Here is a 20,580-nt window from a genome sequence, read left to right as displayed (position 1 = left end):
CTGTACTCCATGTATATGTTAAAAAAAATAAATAAATTATATGTTTGAAAAAATCCGCAATGCACTGAACCCGCGATAAACGAACCGCAAAGTAGCGAGGGATCACTGTATATCATTTGCAAATGGTGATTTATACGTTGAAGCCGAGGCTTTTGATACAGGTTTCCCAGAGGCGATTTTGACAGATAAATTAGCCTGAAGTGGCGAATGAGAAATATTGACCACACCACTCCTGTTTCAACTCATCATCAGCGATGTGGCAAATGGAGCATGTGCAAATTTAGTGTCATATTTAGTTTTTCAGTAATTTGGCCGAATTTAGAATTGTACAATTTGAGTTTGGTTCTCGCAGCTCTGCTCTAGCTTTCCTGGGTGGAATTGCATATTCCTGCCGTGCTTGCCTGCCCTTTCTCCTGTTACTCGAGCTTCCTCCTACATTCCACAAAGCTGCATGTTCGATTAAAATGGGGATTCGGAATTGGCATATGTGTGAATGTGAATGGTTGTTTGTCAAGCTTTTAAGGTAGTATTTATAGAGACGATCGTAAATGTATCAAGTCATGTTTTTGTACCTTGAATTCCAAGATAATAGCCAAGCTTTTCTTGGGGGTGGGGTTAGAGCAGGTCTTAAGAATATGTCATTCATTTCTGTCTACGACCCTGGGCCACTGTAAAATGTACTTCTCTCAGCCCCGTAATATGTTTATCCAATCAAGCGCTAGAAATACTGGATGGAAAAAACCCCCTTGGTCATTCCATCATTGTGCCGTCTTCAATGAATATAGGCTACTGAGCTGGCAAAACCTCATTATTTTTAAGCACTCCTGCTTTTTCTCTGTAACCTTATACTATTTAAATCAACTGCAACAATTACTAGAGGGGTTGCTAGAGGTTATTGTGGAATTGATCAAAAAATAAACTTCATTTGATCAGTCATTTTTCTTTCTTATAGGGCAAATAATAAGTGGAATGCAGTCCCACAAAAACAGGAGAGTGCATCTTATACAGCTATTTTAAACTTAAATGATGACTAAAATTGTCAGCATTAATAACTGTAGGGATATTAGTCATGTGTATACTTCTGTTTTTAAAGATTGTCTGTATTTAGATTGCATTTTGCTGTGCTGTTAACTTGCTTTTGTTGTTGTTTTATATCAGCCATGTTGCTTATGGCAGAGGGAGTACTAATGGAAATTAGTAATTGGGTGCCTTTACGATTTATGATTGAAATGTTCATGATTGTACATTTTCTCTCAAAAACAAATTCAGAGAAGAAAAAAAAGTGCCTTAAACATTTTGCTTCTCGAAGTAACTGGCATACCAAATTGAACATCCATCCATCCATCCGTCCATCCATCCATCGATTTTCTTCTGCTTATCCGGGGTCAAGTTGCAAAGGCAGTGGATTTATCAGGGAAGCCCAGACTCCCTCTCCACAGCCGCGTTTTCCAATTCATCCTTCCATTTCCTGAGCCGCTTATCCTCACCAGGGTCGTGGGGCATGCGGGAGCCTATCCCAACTGTCTTCGGGACACCCTGAACTGGTTGACAGCCAATCGCAGGGCATACATAGACAAACAACTTATCGTGTTCCATTAACCTGCCATGCATGTTTTTGGAATGTGGGAGGAAACCGAAGTACCCAGAGAAAACCCACACAGGCACAGGGAGAACATGCAAACTCCACACAGGAAGGCCGCAGCTGGTATCAAATCCTGCACCTCTGCACTGTGAGCCCGACCCTGAGTCCCCCCCGGATGATCGAGCCACTCACCCTATCACTAAGGAAGAGCCCAGACACCTTATGGAAGAAACTAACTTCGGCCACTTCTATCCGGGATGTTGTTCTTTTTGTCATGACCCACAGCTCAAGGTGTAGGTAGGAAAGTAGGTCGACTGGTAAATGGAGAGCTTCGGCTTCCGGTTCTAATCTCTCTTCACCATGATAGATGATACATAATCTGCATCACTGGCTTGAGGAAACCAACAGTACCACATCATCGGCAAAAAGCAAAGATGTGATACTGAGTCCACCAAACAGGACCCCCCTCAACGCCTTGGCGGCGGGCAGCTATTCTGTCCATGAAAATTATGAACAGAATTGCTTCCAAAGGGCAGCATTGATAGAGTTCAACCCTCACTGGAAACAAATCTGATTTACCAATCCAACTGTGTATGTGAATGGGTTCATATGAGGCTTTGTGAAATGCTTTGGGCACCATGTTGTGTCGATAAAGTTCACTCCATTTTCCATTTTAGCATGTAGTGAAGGGAACTCGACTCACTACATAAGCAGCGGTTTGGCAAAGGTGTGCACGTCAGAAATAACAGCATCATGTCCTTGTGATTGAAGCAAAAAAAATAAAAAATAAAAATGGATGTGGCAAAATTTAATTCTTTATTTTCTATTATGGCGGCCCGGTAGTCCAGTGGTTAGCACGTCGGCTTCACAGTGCAGAGGTAGCGGGTTCGATTCCAGCTCCGGCCTCCCTGTGTGGAGTTTGCATGTTCTCCCCGGGCCTGCGTGGGTTTTCTCCGGGTGCTCCGGTTTCCTCCCACATTCCAAAAACATGCATGGCAGGCTGATTGGTTGCTCTAAATTGTCCCTAGGTGTGAGTGTGGGCGTGGATGGTTGTTCGTCTCTGTGTGCCCTGCGATTGGCTGGCAACTGATTCAGGGTGTCCCCCGCCTACTGCCCGGAGATGGCTGGGATAGGCTCCAGCACCCCCCGCGACCCTAGTGAGGATCAAGCGGTTCGGAAAATGTAATATTTTATAATTTATATTTATTGATGTACTTGTTGTTCTTCTACTTCTCCCTTTCATAATTTCGCTGCTGTAAATTGGGAATTTCTCCATTGTGAGACAAATAAAGGTTTTTTTATCTATTAGGGGCCATCATACGTTAAAGAATAAATAAACTAAAGCAAGGTGATCGTAGACCAGCCAACTTGTGCAGATCAGGTTTCAGGAGAACTCTCTGTATTTGTTTGTGAAAGGTGTTGGAGCTGCCCTACCTAGACCCTTTATGGGAAGTTGTATTTGAGAGTGAGTTATATGGTCGAGGGACACAGCTGAATATGCTGGAAGACGTTTTTTTTCCCCTCTTACACACTTACCTCTTACGCACATTTGAAGCAGAATTGAAACTGAAAGGGAAGAAGCTAAATGCAGAACTGTGAAGGGATGTTTGGTGGGAAATTTTTCATCTCGTGCATTTTTTTTTTGTCGTCTTTGTGAAATTGTGTCACACAAGCTCAGCAAAACGAGGCAGCTTTTTTTTTTTTTTTTACAGTATATAGCACATTTAACAAGGTAAATGAGTGCGCTTCATATAATTACAAATGCAACATTTAATGAAAGAATATAAAGTTGCTTTCTAAAAATACTAAAAGAACGTTTTAAAAGGCCTCAGTCACAGATATGGGGGAAAAGCATACTGTTGTTTTTGACACAGAGACATGCCTCAAAAAAATCTTAACCTGTCCATTTGTGTTTACTGTAATTTCCGCATTATAAGGCACACCGAAAAGTCTTCCATTTTCTTAAAAACTCATGGCGCACCTTAAAATCCGGTGCACCTTGTGTATGGTCATTACGGTAATATGTCTACCCCAAGATGGTTACTTGCTGGAGACATGCTTACAATGTTATAACTTGCTGTTGGTTCAGTGAACTGTGTCGTTGCTTTATTAAATAAGTTTTTGTTGCAGCTCCGAAAAAAGGAGAGCTGTGGCGTTGTTTTTTTAAAAGGCACTTTATTAATGGTTTTCACAGTCTCAACAAATACAGGTACGTCTTTGTTCGTCTCCATGCCTTCTCTTCTTCCGTTTGACTCCAGAGGTGTTCAGGACCGCCTCGAAAATCGTAAATGAACGATTCCTTCAATGAAACTACGGAAATTGAAAATAATGCATCAAAACAGAAAATCAAGCGAGGAAATCACAAAATAAATTCTATAGCCCCAATACAGAATTAATTTTGTGAATACAGTACACAAGAAAGGAATAAATAACAAACACTTCTGAGACAGTCCAGTCTCTTCCAATTTACTGACATCTGATCGTTCTGTTGCAGCTAAATAGAGCCTTCAGAACTGCAACAAAGAACTTTCCAGACCATTTGAAATAGTACGTCCAGGAAATCAGAATATTGATCCCTATAGAAGGCGCATCTAATTATGAGGCGCACTGTCGGCTTTTGAGAAAATTGAATGCCCTTTATGTGCCACCTTATAGTGTGTAAAATACAATAAGGTGATTTGTAACTACTACACTCTGCTTCTTACAATTGATGCTGTGAAAGATAAGCAGAATTTCAACCATAGAACAGTGAAAATGAAAACTGCAGCAGATGAAGCTTTCATCCTTGTTAATAATGAGTCGCGGTCCGTGGAGGAATTATGAAACGTATTATGATACGTTTACTGAACTAGTGAAAGAGATTCTACTGCAGTATCCTTAAGAAACACAGTTCTCGAAGCAGGACCAATGTAGTCATACTATACACACTGGGCTACTTCTACCTATGCTTTTCTTTTTGTCGGTGTTGTACTATCTGTAAAGAAGAAGAAGAAAAAAAAACACGATAATGTGAGAAAAAGAAACTCAATACCCACTGGCTGGAGTGATAACCTATCAGTCCATTCATTCCTCAGTCGATGGCAGTGGTGATATATGGAAAGTGAGTGGTGACCGCCAGCTGTGTTTATCTTAGTTTTATCTGTGGGTGGGCCCATCTTTATGTTTGGAGGGATCCACGATAACCAGGACTCACTACGATTCATTTGGAGTTTTCCTTTACCTCCGGATGTTTGCTTCCATTGTTATTGTTAGAAAATGTGAGTTTCACGCAAATATGTTTGAACAATGTGCTATTATTGTTATTATTATTATTATTATTTTTTTTTATCGTCTTCATTTCAGATTCAGAGAAGCCCAATAAGCTGTCTCGAATTTTGGAATACACTGCATGCCAAATAATTTTCCTTTTGATATTGTTCTCTTATTTTGCTAAATAACGAATGCAAATAACAGGCAGTTATTTTGAAGTCTTCAACCAGTTAGCATGATTGGAAAAACCTTGAAATTAAATCAAAGAATCAAAATCCCGTTGGGGGTAGCAATTTTTTTTCATGTGGGATTCATTCAGAAACATTCCAATTATACTCTTAATGATTGATGAATCCCAAATTATTTGCGAGTATTTAACAAACTAAATGTAATTTGCCTACTAATAACTGCTTCAGAAAACAAAGTGTATGCAGAAAAGTGGTGAAGATTGCACGACTGTCTGTGTCCTTTGTGTTGTGTTGTGTTATTTTTGTTATTTTGACTTCAAAATGGCGCCGCGTGAGTGGCTGCCTTTCCAGCAGCTCCTATATTTTGTTGTTCTACTTCTTCCTTTCATAACTTTGCTGCTGTGAATCGGGAATTTCTCCATTGTGAGACTAATAAAGGTTTTCTTATCTTATCTTAATTTGGAAAACTACAAAAAATGATTTGAGTTTTAATTATTTTTTAATTTTCATTGGTATAGCCATATCAATGTCTAATGTTGGTGTAACTGTGCTATAGTGTGAGAGAAGATTTGCTGGGCCATGATCTTCTATCTTGTTCTCTTTTTTCCCCGTTTCTGCAGGTAGCCAATCAGACACTTCACACGGATCAGCCCGACCTCCCTGTGTGTTTCCAGCTCACCGTCTTATCATGGCTGCCCTGCATTTACCTATGGGCTGTCTCCCCTATCTACCTTTTCTACCTAAAGAAGAACAACAGAGGCTACATCATGATGTCCATCAAGAACCGATTCAAAACGGTGAGACACCCGAAATGTCCCACAGGATAGGAAGGGCTACAAGATTTCATCAATATCCTACTTACTCGTCCTGCCATCAGGGCATCTCAACAGTTGTGTTGGGAGACTCTGACTTATAATCGTACTTTACGATAAAGCGATCTGTGGCCTCATCTGTGGGAACATGATGTCGCTTCATGCTCCCCATGCAGCCACCGACAGTCTTTAAAGCATCGGCTGCGAGGAACGCTGTCAACTATCATTTTTACAGGATTCTTGTGCATCACTGCAGTATAAGCCGACTGACTAATACATGCAGCAGCAACAAACAGAAAAAAACAACAACTCATTTTGTTTGTTGTTTGCCGATGTTCACTCATTCTGACTAATTCAAAGCTCTGAAAAGCTACCCACTTTCGAGTAACATTATAATGGCAGTCCTTGTTACAGTATAACTCCATAAACTCTTTAACTGTCGCATCGGTTAAAAAAAAAAACAGAACAAAACCTCACCCTTTCTCTTTTCTTGCTGTAATCATTTCTGTTATTTTTGTCTCTTTTCTCCCCTTACGCTGGCCACCGCTGTCAGGTGTTTGGCTTCCTGTTATGGGTTGTTTGCTGGGCAGATCTCTTCTACACGTTCCATGAAACGCAGCAGGGAATCAGTCAGCCGCCTATTTTCTTTATCACCCCGCTCGTGCTCGGCATGACCATGGTAAGAAAACACCGCAGTCTGCTCATTGAAACACATCCACATGAGTGCTCACAAAACTCGTTTTCGAAAGATATTTTCTAGTCAGACACCTTTTTTGAGAACTCAATTGCAGTGGAAGCAAAGCAAACTACGCAAACACATTCTGGCCAAACAAAGACAGATGAAGAGGATTCAATGAATAGATCAATGTCAGATGAGTCAGTGAGGGAGTACATTGTAGAAAAACACGTGCGCAAAACACATTTAAGTGAACTACTTGACACTAAACTAATGAAATTTTTTGGCACCTGAGCCCAAATCTTTGGTTTTAAGTGTCTGCCGTGTCCAGAGCCAATGTATTGAGAAAAAAAAGAGCGTGCATCAGATTTTTCTCATTTTAATATAGAAATATACAAACATTAATGTATATATGTGTTGTTTTATTTATATGGAGCATTCCACCAAATCAATGCCAATACCTATTTGTAACACTCGCAAAATCAACTCAAAATTCTATATTTTCCCACTCTTTTTTTTAACGAACTACCGTATTTTCACGACCATTCGGCGCACCGTGTTGTTGGGCGCAGTCTCAGTAAGGGGTGCTATTTCTGTATTTGACACATACACAAAACGCACTGTATTATTGGGCGCAGCCAGGCATGGTAAAACATACGCCAGCTTAAACATACGGCATGCTTGCACGCACGCTATAAACACGTTTTTAAAAAGGCAACGGAAGCAAAACTGAGTTCGGTTGTACTTTATTTCGCCATTTTACAATGTACTCACGCGACTGGTACCCGCTAGGGGCGTGCCTTTAGCGTCCTCTTACACGCCCACCCTTCACTCATTGGCGGACTTCCGCATGCCTGTCGTCACTCACTCCGCCTTTTCTCTATATAAACAGCGTGTCGGCCAGAGGCGCTCTCAGTCAGGCTTTGGAACTCGGTGCATACACTAGACGCTCCGCATTATAGGGCGTCCTGTCCATTTTGGAGAAAATTTAAGACTTTTTAATGGCGCCTTATAGTCGTGAAAATACGGTATATTTGATGATACCCATATTGCACATTTCACTGTGTATTGGTTCATCTTAAAACTTTTTATCATGTCAGTTTTTTTGTACTGCTACTCTGAGTGGGTTTTTTGCATAAAATTTGAAAATGCACACACTATAGACATGACATTCATGCTAATTGAACATTAACTTTAAATGCAATATATCTCAACTTGCAGGACTCTTTGTAAAATTTTATTTTCCTGTACCGTATTTTCCGCATTACGAGGCGCACCTAAAATCATTCAATTTTGTCAAAAGATGACAGTGCATTTTATAATCTGATGGGCCTTATATAAGAAAACCTTTATTAGTCTCGCAATGGAGAAATTCCCAATTCACAGCAGCAAAGTTATGAAAGGAAGAAGTAGAACAACAAAATATAGGAGCTGCTGGAAAGGCAGCCACTCTCGCGGCGCCATTTTGAAGTCAAAATAACAAAAATAACACAACACAACACATAGGACACAGACAGTCGTGCAATCTTCACCACTTTTCTGCACACACTTTGTTGTCTGAAGCTGTTATAGATGAAAGAGGAGAGGATCAAAGTGTCCTTTCTCCAGTGGATCAGAGACTTGTACCAGGCAAGGCAGACTTATTTAGGAGCATCTCTTGGCTTGTTTCTCCCTCCCGACAAGCTTCGAAGACAAACCCACCGCTCTGTCTCTGCCCACAGGAGAGCTGTGGCGCAGAGGAGCAGAAGTGTCTATGGGTGTGTGCATGTCACACTAACTCCATCAGTACAAAATAAATACAAATAAATCAATTTGAAAAAAACAAGCTTTCAGCTTCCTAACATTTACAAGCACTCATACGTGAATACATAATTTTCTCTTGTTGCATTTGACTATTAGAAAGTGAATATACAGTTAATGAAAAAATGTACCCCAACCAAATGTTGAGTGAAACGTTATAGTTGGAACTGAGTAATGTCAAGAATAATCAGAATTATTCTAATCAATGATAAAACATTGGTTATGCACGTAATTTAGAAAGAATATGTATCATTTTGTACATGAACCTTTCTGTTAAAGTGAAAATACACATTTTTTTTCTATCTCTTAACATGACATATTATGGTGTTTTAAACTCATGTTTTTGGCTACATATGTCTTAGAGTGCAGGAATTTACTGCCTCGATGCAATTGTTGTTTGATTTTCTGTAACTGCTTACTAAGTGTCCTCCTTTTATCGAAAACAGTATCATTTTATATGCAGTCCTGCCAAGTTGCCTTTAACTAACCCTTCGGTGGAAAACCATGACCTGAATAGCTGAAATTCTTCCACTATTAGTCTGTTATTTTTTTGTTTGCTGTAAACTGTCATGATTTCCTCTCATAAGTATGCCAGTGTTTTTTAGCTTATATGACATTGATCAGCGATTTTGAGTAAAACCACACCCGGATCCGAAAAAAAAAAATCAGGATCAGGCAGTTTACCCAAAATGAACTTGTCGAAACCTGTCATAGTAGGTCATACAAAAATTATAAATAAAAAAAGAAGAAAAAAACCAGCCCGAGCAGCACATCGAACCCAGTCAGTCAGTGTGTTAAGTGACAGGAGCAGGCAGCAGTCAGACCGTGGTTTACCTCACATGCCCTCAAATGCTCTGTCTCAGCTAAACTCAAGTCAGCCTCTTCCCCTCCCCCGACACGATTCCTTTCTGCTCCCACAATGTTATATTTTCCTGCCTTTCTCTCTCAGCTCCTGGCCACATTTTGGATCCAGTTTGAGAGGTTACGTGGGGTTCAGTCCTCAGGGGTTCTCTTCATCTTCTGGTTCCTGTCTGTGCTGTGTGCCATTGTGCCTTTCCGCTCCAAGATCCTCCAGGCATCCAGCAAGGTGAGAATTATGCCTTTGACCTCAGTCACAGCTCTCATCGCAGTACTTCACCACCCACATACATTCTTGTCTCATCCTTTCAACCTCTGTGTCACTTGTGGGTCACACCATACTCAGGCTTTGTGAAAAATATCATGCCGTGAAAATATTTACAGTAGTCCTTTGGAGCCAAATAAACTGTATGAGGCAGGCACACACATGTAGATTTTCCAAAAAGCCAAATGAGCTTGTGCAGGACATTAGGAAGTTCTAAACTGAGATGAATATTAATTAATAAAGAAATATTAGGGCAAAAAAAGACAAGTTGAGACAAGTTGTTAGGCGATAAAGTCATAATTTTCAGTTCACGTCCAAATTCCCACTGGAACTTTAATGCAACAGCTGCTATTGTTCTCTAGTGAAGCAATTAAAACGAATAACATAACCATTCATAAGGATCATTAAAAAAATAAATAAAAACAAACATATCACATGCTGTTAAATCAGCTGATGTCTGTTCTAAATTTGGGCACATTCTGATGGTATCAGTTTAGTGCTCCGTGTGAAAAGAGTGGCTTGCCAAGTAATGGCTTGGGTCAGAGAAATCTTTGTCCATGCACATTAGCCGCCTATCAATCACTGTTTAGTCAATCAGAAGCATAAATAAGCAACTGCAACTGCTTAATAGCTACATTTGGTCCCTCAATAAAGTGAGAGATCGTTTCCATACAGTGTAAATAAGGGCAGTTTAGAATTAGTATCTCATCTGTCTGCCATGCATATAATGAACACGAGTAAGGCGATGTTCTGACATGTTCTTCCCTCAAATATCGACACTCTAATGTACCGTTTTTCCGCACTATAAGGCGCACCTAAAAACATGAAATTGTCTCAAGTCAAGTCAACTGTATTTATAAAGCACTTTCAAACAGCCATCGCTGCATACAAAGTGCTGTACATGGAGCAATATAACATGCACAATAAACAGTAAGACAAATCGGTAATAAAGACGGTAGAAAGCACCAAACAGTAAAACCAAGAACAAATCTAAGTCATGCTGAGTCGAATGCCAAAGAATACAAGTGAGTTTTGAGGAGGGTTTTGAAGATGGGCAACGAGGAGGCTTGCCGAATGTTCAGTGGGAGGTCATTCCAGAGAGAGGGACCAGCAACAGAAAAGGCTCGATCCCCTCGAAACCTGAGTTTAGTTCTTGGTACTTCTAATAATGTCTGGTCCGCAGACCTGAGGCGCCGGGCAGGTGTGTAGGTGCGGATGAGCTCAGAGAGGTAAGGTGGCGCGAGATTATTCAAAGATTTGAAAACAAATAAGAGGATCTTGAAAATAACTCTAAAATGTATCGGGAGCCAATGAAGGGATGCCAGAGTAGGAGTTATGTGCTCCCTCTTACGAGTACCAGTCAAGAGGCGAGCAGCGGCATTCTGGACCAGCTGAAGGCGCTTAATGGAGGACTGGCTGACTCCAAAGTAAAGTGCTGTACATGGAGCAATTTAACATATACAATAAACAGTAAAACAAATTGGTAACAATAATAACAAATAATAAGAATAAATAATAAATAATTATAAATAAATAATTAATAAATAAATAAAAATAATGACAATAGAAATAAGAACAATAATGATTTTTTTTGTAACAGCTCCAATTTTAGTGCCCTGAAAAAAATAACCACTTTCACTCAGGCCATCTAAGATTGCTGTGCTGGCCAACTGTCTGATGTGGAAGGTATTCTAGTAGGATGGGGGCGTTGGACTGGACCTATGAAATTTACCAGTTCCGACATAGTATCACAAGAATAACAAAAACTCAACTTTGTTTTTTCGCCTTGGCTAAAAGCTTAGTGGATGTTTGACACGGGTCAACCCAGGCCACAGCTCAGCGGAGAGGGAAGAGGGAATACTAGGCTTGTTGTTTCTAGAGTACTTATCGCACCTCTCGTGCTGCACAGCACACCGACAGAGCAGCAATTTATTGCAAATAATACCTCGGGCAGGCAAGAAGGCCTAAGAAGCATACACGAGTGTGTACTCAATCTTAAAAGAACAGCATTGAACATAATGTGTACTCATAACGACAACATGATTGTGAGTTTAAAAGAAAGCTCTATTTTGACCATCCATGTGAATGGACAGAGTCTATATCTGCATACACCAGGCGTGGCCAACCAGTCAGAGACGAAGAGACAATTTTTTTTTTTTTTTTTTTTTTTTTTACTGAGTTATTGCAAAGAGCCACATCATACCCTTCCTCGCGCACGTGCATGCACACAAACACACACACTTTTTTGGCTAAAGATCGACTTTTGAAGCGACCAACTTCTCACGAATGACCCGATCGCGCACGTGCAAGTACACACACACGCACGCACGCACACACACACACAGGCGCGCGCTACGCTCACCAGTGCACTCGCGCAAATATGCACGCACACCACGATGAGCAACAGTCGGAACAGGCCGAAAATGAATGAAAGCTCAAGATACAAACAAACAAATCTTTTTTTCCCCCACGCATTTCCTCCTCCCACCCCTTGCGGTCGGCTTGGGACCAGTTCGCTGGCTCCTGGTCGATTCTGATCGACGTATTGGGCACCGCTGCCTTAAAATCAGAGGTAATTCGCTGACTAGCTTAGCACTTAGCGCCGTTGTTTGCGCATGAGCGGTGATGCAGTCATCTGATTGGTTGCCCTCTATGTCAATCAAGTAACGGGATTGATGATATGCTGACTAGTTGTTTAGCGCTTAGCGCCGTTGTTTGCGCGTGTTAATGTTAAACTCTCTTGCCGCTGCTCTATTTCCGTTTTGAACTGCGTAACCGATCGCCTTAAGTTTGAACTCTGCGTTGTCTGCATGTCTCGAGCAAGGAGCCATTTTGGGGTCGAAATATTACCGTCATGACCATACACAAGGCGCATCGGAGTTATAACTTGTTGTTGGTTAAGTGAACTGTGTCGCTGTTTTATTAAATACGTTTTACTGACATCTGATCGTTCTGTTGCCGTTTCGTTTGGCGTAACTCCATCTAGGGGATGCATTGTAGATTGCATCTTATAATGCGGTGCGCCCAATGTATAAAAAAACATTTAAGAATCGGCCATTCATTGAAGGTGTGCTTCATAATCCAGTGCACCTTTTAGTGTGGAAAATACGGTAATTGTCCGAATTATCTGATTTCCACCTCTCAAAATAAATAGACATTTGCAAATATCGGCTTTTGCTTTGAAGAGCAAACCCGTAATTGGATCATAATCAATTGAAGGCAACATTAAAAATCTGTATAATCTATTACATGAATAATTATTTGCAGTCACGGTATGGATAACCTATAACTGACAGGTAAAATGAACCTGAAGCCCAAAGTTGTCGCCCCTTGCGTCCATCGGTACCCAAAAAGTAGCTCTCGGTTTAAAAATGCTGCTGAGTACATCACTCCCTGACATGTGATTTTGCTTTGTTGTTGATTATTTGGTTTTGTTTCATCATCAATAGGCACCAAATAAGCAATAATAATCGTTCAATAGACAGTAATCAGGAAAAAAATATTTTATAGTACAGTACATTTTAATGTAAAATATATACATTTTTAATCTGATTATTCAATTAATCAATGGAGTCATCGATAGAATAATTAATTCTAAAAATAGTCAAGACTGACACCACAAAATCTTGGGGTATTTTTGAAGTGAAAACTTTTAAGTGAATTGCCAGAGCATACAGTATATCGTCCCAGCCCAGTATCACAATAGAAAAGATACCGTACATGTATTGGTCAAAGACACTGCCAAGACTCAAAGCATGCAAGTGTTTTTGAAGTAAATCTTAGACTAAATAAGCTTGTATTCAATAAAATGTACTTCTTTTCCCTGAAAGGAAATGAGAGTAATTCATGTGCCAGCCTGTTTGCGCCATTAAGAATGCCATTAATTGCTTTAGTGACAGCCTTTCAGGTGATAATACGCAAGGTAATTTGTAACCAAGTGTCATTAAATATTTGGAGTCACGTAAATGGTTGTTAGATCTCTTGTGATTGACTGAAAGGGCAGCATTGTTAGCTGTGAATAAAAGACCTTGGAAACCGCTCCACCGGAGCTCACTTGACGAAGGCATTTCCTGACCTGACTCATCCTTACATCTGTCATTGTGCTTCTCTCCTTTTATTCAAATCTCAGGTTGAAGTCACCGACAAGCTGCGCTTCACCACTTTCTACTTCTACTTTGGCTTGGTGGTCTTGGAGCTGATCCTGTGCTGCTTCAATGAGAAACCGCCGCTCTTTTCCAGCGTTGACACAGACCCCGTGAGTCATCCCGCGTCGTCTGCTTTGAAATCTACCCGTGCTCTGCGTGTTAGAACATGATTGTCTTGATGGTATAAAACATTCAAGGCCCAGAATGGTATGAAAATGATTTTTCTTTTTTTTTTTTTTTTTTGCTTAGTAGAACGAGTCTCACACACAAACGCTGGTGGTTACCGAGCAATCAGACTCGAGCATACAGCCTAGATATCAAAGCAGCCGCTTCAGGAGAGCTCTGACTGTCATTGGGTGGCCATGCCAGAACCCAGACTTTAATGTGATTGAGCATCTCTGGAGAGATCTATAAATGGCTCTGCAACAACATGACCTGTCCAACCTTATAGGTTGAGAGGTGCTGCTCAGTGGAATGGGTGAAACTGCCCAAAAATAAGTTCACCAGGCTTATATTCCGAAAGACTTGGGGCTGCATCAACAAGGCATTGCGCAAAAGAAGCTAATAATTATGCACATGCGATTTATTTATTTATTTTTACTTAACCCATTCATGCACTCTATAACATGATATTATGGTAAGCTGTCCACTGTCGTAACCACTGTCCCTGAAAGTGTTAATAAACATTCAAAGACAGATTTGTGTACAGAATTTTGACATAAAAAGTAATTTCTTCAGTTTTGAAAATTACTAACATAACAAAATGTGGAGCCCATTAGCCACCGAATACGTTCCAGATGTCTTGTGTGGTTGTGTGTAGTTCTCTCGTTAGGCATGAGAAAAATTTATTGGAAAAAAAAATGCAACCTTTCTAACAAACACTTTAGCATTCCGGAACAGGATTTGAAGATACACACCACATACGTAGTAGTAGTGAGTGAAAAAAAAATAAGCACACATGCAAACGTTACCTTACTGTGTTGGATGATATTATACGCCACAGTCTTCACTTTGATGCAACTTTTGGTTTTCTTGTTGCCCTAAATCTCCTCTTGAAGACATCTGTTCCGCTATTGTAGAAAACAGCCACATGCACAAATGAATAACAGAAGACCTTTCTCAAGCCCTCACCCCCCAGCCCCCTCCCCACCCAATGTTGTTTGTTACATCCGTCTTTCATACTGATGCAAGCAGATTCCAGCAATAGTATTCTGAAGTTGAAAATGATCCCCCCACCCACCCCCACAAATTGAGGCAACCAAAGCCATGTATAGTTGAGGCTAAACCAGAGGTGGGCAAACTACGGCCCGCGGGCCGAATCCGGCCCGTTGGTCCTTTTAATCCGGCCCGCCGAAGGTCGGTCCACAATTAAGGTTCGATGTGAATGATTGCATTCATTTCAATTGGACTTGTAATGACAGGCATTTCACCGCCAGGTGGTGCATTGACTTGAAGTTGCAGAACACAGGGAGGGGGGGGCAGGATCTTTTCGACCACCTAGGACCTCTGTATCGCTCTACTTCTACTGGTCTGATCACAACCCATCTGCAGAAATGCACAGGCTAAAATAGGTCATCAACAACACTGTCGTCATTTTAAAAAAGTATATCAATACAGTACTTTCATGCTTTTGTTCTGTTGATGTTTGATATGGACTGTCAACAAATGCAGTTTATTTTTTTTAATGTACCATAGCTCGTGCTGACCTGGCCCTTCTGTCAAATTTTAAAAGTCAATGCGGCCCCCGAGCCAAAAGGTTTGCCCACCCCTGGGCTAAACTATAGTGGGCAGTAAATCAGGTGCAATTATGTGATTTCCCCAAGTTAATCAGTAAAGAAATTAGTGATGATGTTGTTGATACCAAACATCATGGCTGGGCTATCAGTTGAGTTTGGGCGAAAGGCAGGGTAAAAAAAAAATCACAGATGCAGAGTACAACTTATTCAGCATCGATTTAACCCTTTCAGGGACAGCGGTTACTGCAGTGGACAGCTGATAATGTTGTCAGGTTACAGGGTGCATGAAAGGGTTACAATAAAATATCTTAGGATAGAGACGGCACGGTACTCGACTGATCAGCACGTCCGCCTCACCATGCAGAGGTGCAGGGTTGGACTCCGGCTAAGGTCGGGTTAAATGTTCAAAGTCTTTTACTTCAGTGAATTATGTGCTCTTTGTTTAAAAAAAAAAAAAAAAAAAAAAAAAACAAGCAAAAAAAAAAATACTGACAAAATTAAAAATAAACAAAACGCTTGTGGTTATTTCACTCTCTTGTTTCCGTTTTTTTTTTTTTGCCCAGAATGTCTGCCCTGAATCCACAGCTGGTTTTCTATCAACCATGACGTTTTGGTGGTTCACAAGGTTGGTCTCTACTGTTGAATCCGAATGTCAACAAACACCCAATGTTGCATAATATGACAAGAAACAGTATATATATATATATATATATACACACACACACACACACACACACATACATATATATATATATATAATTTATATATATATATACAGTATATATAAAATTTATTTAATTATTTATTTTATTTGTGTTTCTCCAAGGTAATGATCTTAGTTGGGATTTTACGTGTCCAAGCATTGCAGCTTCGTTGTTTTCAGTCTCCCTTTGTATTGGGCATTATATCAATCCAATTTCCAATGAAATCTGAGCCTGGAGTACAGAAATGGTGATTAGTGAGTTCCAGGAAACTCGATTTAAGCATTAGGAGAAGTAGCTCCAAACCAAATAACCGGGGGAGGGGCGGGGGGTCCGCTGAAATTTGTGTGTTACAGTGAAAGAAAAATGTAAAGATTTGGTAGAAAAAAGTGGTTGCATTTTTCTCACACAAAATTATGTTCTTCTTTTCACAGTATGGCCGTGAAAGGATACAAACTGCCTCTTGAGGCCAAGGACCTCTGGTCTCTGAACCTTCGTGACAGCTCCAAGGTGCTGGTGCCAAAACTCCTCATAGAGTGGGAAAAGGAGCAAGCCGAAGCCAAGAGGTACTTTCCAAATTCACCAAATATTTGGAGGTACTTGTGTATCCACTTTTTAAAATGTTTTTTATGTTTTTAAATTAAGTTAAGCAATGGGCGGCATGGTGGTCAACTGGTTTAACACGCCACAGTGCAGAGGTGCAGGGTTCGACTCTGGCCTTCCTGTGTGGAGTTTGCATGTTCTCCCCATGCCTGCGTGGGGTCTTCTCCGGGTACTGCGGTTTCCTCCCACATTCCTAGAACATGTATGGCAGGTTAATGGAACATTCTAAATTTTCCCTCGGTGTACAGATGATTGTTCGTCTATATGTGTCTTGTGGCAAACAGTTCAGTGTGTACCCCTCATACTGGCTGTCCAAAGACAGCTGGGATAGGCTCTAGCACGCCCGCGACCCTTGTGAGGATAAGCGAATTGAAAAATGGATAGATGGATGGATGGAAGTCATTTCAGAGCAATTAGTGCTGGCCTCTCTCAGAGCAATTTTTCTGGCATTCTGTTCCAGGTTTTCACAATAATACTCCACAGGATGGACAGATACATCCAATTGCCAGGCGCTCTGGATGAGTTAACTCAAACGCAACACGGCATTTTATGCGGCTGTTGGCTTTTCCCAAATTATTGAGGTGATAGTCTGCCCTTTATCCAACTTGTTAAACAAGGAGTTTCTACTCCATAATCATACTCTAGGCACGCGCATTCTTTGAATGTGTAAGCTGGGTGTGATTCAAAAGAATGAGAATCAGAATAGCTTTATTGTCATTGTACGACAAGGTGCAACAAAATGGAATATACAGCAGTCATAACCTTTGTTGCAGCCAAATATCCAGAAGGTTGCATTCTCCACAAAAGTCAGGTACAAACACACAAGGATTTTTTTAAATCTTAAAAGATTTTTTTTTTTTTTAATATGTGCCAAACTGCAATTACAAAGAGAGAAAAGCAGGCGTTGTACAGTTGTGGTCATGTTTTGTGTTGTATTATTAAGCCACCCAAAAGCTGTTTTAAATTGTACAGAAAATGCACATTGTCACATGAATAACATAACTCTCTAGCTCTTTTATTTTATTTAATTTTTTAAATCAAAGTCGGGTTTTTTTGCAGGAAATGACTCTCAATCGTCCAATGCAGATGTTCCCTCAAAGAGCCAATCAAAATCAGATGTTGGCAAAAAAATAAAATAATTCGGCAATTTTGTTATTCGCGTTATGTCTCCTTTAAGTGATTAGCAAAAATAATGCAGGTAAAAAGACAAAACAAAGCTATTTTGCCTGAGATCAGCCATATTCCAATTTTTAAAATCAAGACCAGCATACAAATTAAACCTTTCTTGAACATTGTAACCTGATAACATAAGCTGTCCACTGTCGTAACCGCTGTCCCTGAAAGGGTTGAATCATGTAAAATTCACATTAAAAACAGGAAAACTGTTCATACCTACAAGAGCATTTAAAAATCTTCAGCATGATAGAGAATCTTGAAAGTGACTGAAAAGTTTTTTTGTGTGACTTTTGTGACGCTTAACCCTTTCAGGGACAGCTGTTACGACAGTGGACAGCTTATCATGGTATCAGGTTACATGTTGTCATTATTGTATTCTCACACTCTGGCCTCCATCCGGTTGCTTCCTTTTTTGTGCTGCAATTCTGCTACGAGTTTCACTGCTTAACTCATTCAGTACCAGCCAATTCTAGACCAAGTCTGAAAAGACGTTTAAAAACGTCTTTGGGAGTGAATGAGTTAAGAAAGCATTTAAGTTGCGGTCATCAAACCTGTTGGGTGGGTAGCTGGATTTCATCACGCTTGTCCTGCAGTTGTCATAGAGATATCATCGAGCTCTGAAATGGATACTGACTCCAATAATGCTCGGTTTATCTTCCGTGTGCCCAAAATGTAGTGCACTGTGGGATATTGCCTACCGGTATTTTTTTTGTCAGACTGTATCACAGTATCTGTGTTGAGTTCTGGACGCTCATTGGTGAACTACAACTCGGCCTGCTGTTTACCACAGATGCCAGTATATTCTCACCCAGCTGGTCCTGTTTTTCTAACATTCTCATTAAGGTCTGATGTTTTTGATGTCCTGTCAAGGCTCTCGAAGGAGTCCTTTGGGGCACGTTTGTGGCCTCAGCCGGCTTGAAAAAAAAGCTCCCCTGCTCAAGCCGGCTTTATACCACCTCCCAAGACCGTCTTGTAAATTGTCAGTACTGCGACACACCGAATGAATGCAACAAAATGGCTAGCATAACCCTAAGCTTGCTTTGACGCACGTCACAAACGTGGCAAAATGGGACAAAACGCAGATCAAACGTGTCAAGTCCCGAAATTTAACCCTTACTTTTACCAACTGCTATTTCCGATGGACAATGTGCTCTTTCCAGTAAACAGAATCCATCCAATGACGTTGTCTATTCCAAGCCTCCACCATCCACCAGCAACCACATAGGAGGAGAAAGTGGAACTAGCCCAGAAGAGGCTGAAGTGCTGCTGTCCACTCGCAAAGTTGCACCCCGCCAGCCATCGTTTTTATGTTCGCTCATCAAAGCCTTTGGACCTTACTTCCTGATTGGTTCAGCTTACAAGCTTCTGCAGGATATCATCACGTTTGTTAACCCTCAGCTGCTCAGGTGAATAGAATTGACCTTCAAGTGAACCCTCGGACCTTTATAATTTTGCATTTGAAAAGTCATCTATTTGTCGGCTTTTCGTTCTATTTGCTATTTTTGCGCTCAGGCCAAAGCAATAAAAGTATTACCTGGGTGGGGAGCAGGTGTTAATTACTAACATATTTTTGTTATTTGTGGCATGGCTTGGCCCCGAACCTCCTTGAAGGACAGGGGAACCTTGTCCTCTGCTAATGCTCCAGTGCTGTCTAATTTCAAGCAGGATTTCAATTTCCCAACAATCTTTTTAAAATTGCAATATTTGTGACTCACAACACAATATTCCCACACTCACTTTTTGTGGGCTAACCTTATTTACAATTAAGAGGCAATGTTTTCCGCTCGCCCCCAGATTTTAACGAAAATCTTGATCAATTTTGCCTTTCATAGAATTCAAAAATTTTATCAAAGGGTTAAAAGAAAAAATCACAAGCGGCTCTGCTTCTCTTTGAAAAAGAAAATACCGGTTAAGTATGTTGAATGATTCTGTCAGGTTCAACAACAAACCGAATAATGTTTAGTATCCCAGAAATGCTGACACAGACAAAATGCGATAACAAAAAATGTTATTCTCAAAAACGCAAAACCGACAAAGTCCGAAACGGAACACACTGGTCACCAGGACCCATGAAAAAATGGAATCTTCAAAAGGGGAACACAGAGAAAACAAACAAAATGACAAGCCACACGGAAAAAAACATGGAACTAAGGGAACAAAAATGACTATGATGAAATCGAGAGATCTAGAAGAACAACACTTGAGCACCAGCAGCAACAAGGTCAATAATCCGACAAGTAGCAGCCATCTTGTCAGTCCTTCAATACGTGACTAACGATGATTGGCAGCAGGTGTGCACACTGAAGGGAGAGCCCTCGCCTGCCGCCTGCTGACACAAGAACCGGATCCCGACAGATTCATTGCCAATTTATTTGAAAATCATGCGGTGTCCTTGGAGTTTTCAGTCAATCAATCAATCAAACTGTTCCTGCACAGCTCTTTTCTTACATAAAATGCAACTCAGCGCTTCACATGAGTTAAAATCAGCATTCAGGAAAACCTCTGTTTTGTTGAGTATACATATTTGCCTTTCTTACAGAATGTTGATATCCTTTACGAAGCAAAAAGGTGTCCCTGACTGGTGGGGTTACTCGCTGGCCTTCCTCATGTTCTTCACAGCTTTTTTGCAAACGCTCATCCTCCACCAACACTTTCAGTATTGTTTTGTCACTGGCATGCATGTACGCACAGCTCTCATCGGGGCTATCTACCGAAAGGTAAATACTCACAAATTTACTATGTTTTCGATTTGTGCCACAATTTTTGTGACAATACATTTTTTTTTTGTC

At 40.6% G+C, this 20,580-nt stretch overlaps 1 protein-coding gene across 2 annotated transcripts in view; it reads left to right on the top strand.

Annotated features, from left to right (window-relative positions):
• The window catches only part of abcc3 (ATP-binding cassette, sub-family C (CFTR/MRP), member 3), a 55,521-nt gene that overhangs the window by 5,307 nt on the left and 29,634 nt on the right, over window positions 1-20,580 (top strand). For both annotated transcript variants that reach the window (XM_086137722.1, XM_086137723.1), the window contains exons 2-9: window positions 5,640-5,816; window positions 6,385-6,510; window positions 9,257-9,394; window positions 13,560-13,685; window positions 15,875-15,936; window positions 16,447-16,578; window positions 18,952-19,197; window positions 20,331-20,508. In XM_086137722.1, coding sequence (XP_085993848.1) covers window positions 5,640-5,816; window positions 6,385-6,510; window positions 9,257-9,394; window positions 13,560-13,685; window positions 15,875-15,936; window positions 16,447-16,578; window positions 18,952-19,197; window positions 20,331-20,508 — 1,185 coding nt within the window. The remainder of the gene's footprint in view (window positions 1-5,639; window positions 5,817-6,384; window positions 6,511-9,256; window positions 9,395-13,559; window positions 13,686-15,874; window positions 15,937-16,446; window positions 16,579-18,951; window positions 19,198-20,330; window positions 20,509-20,580) is intronic.

The sequence above is a fragment of the Hippocampus guttulatus genome, chromosome 19 (genome assembly GCF_054856545.1).
Source record: "Hippocampus guttulatus isolate MCC_2025c chromosome 19, RoL_Hgut_1.0, whole genome shotgun sequence".
Taxonomy (NCBI): Eukaryota; Metazoa; Chordata; class Actinopteri; order Syngnathiformes; family Syngnathidae; genus Hippocampus; species Hippocampus guttulatus.
The sequence above is the reverse complement of the archived record's forward strand: the minus strand, read 5'-3'. Positions and strand labels throughout refer to the sequence as shown.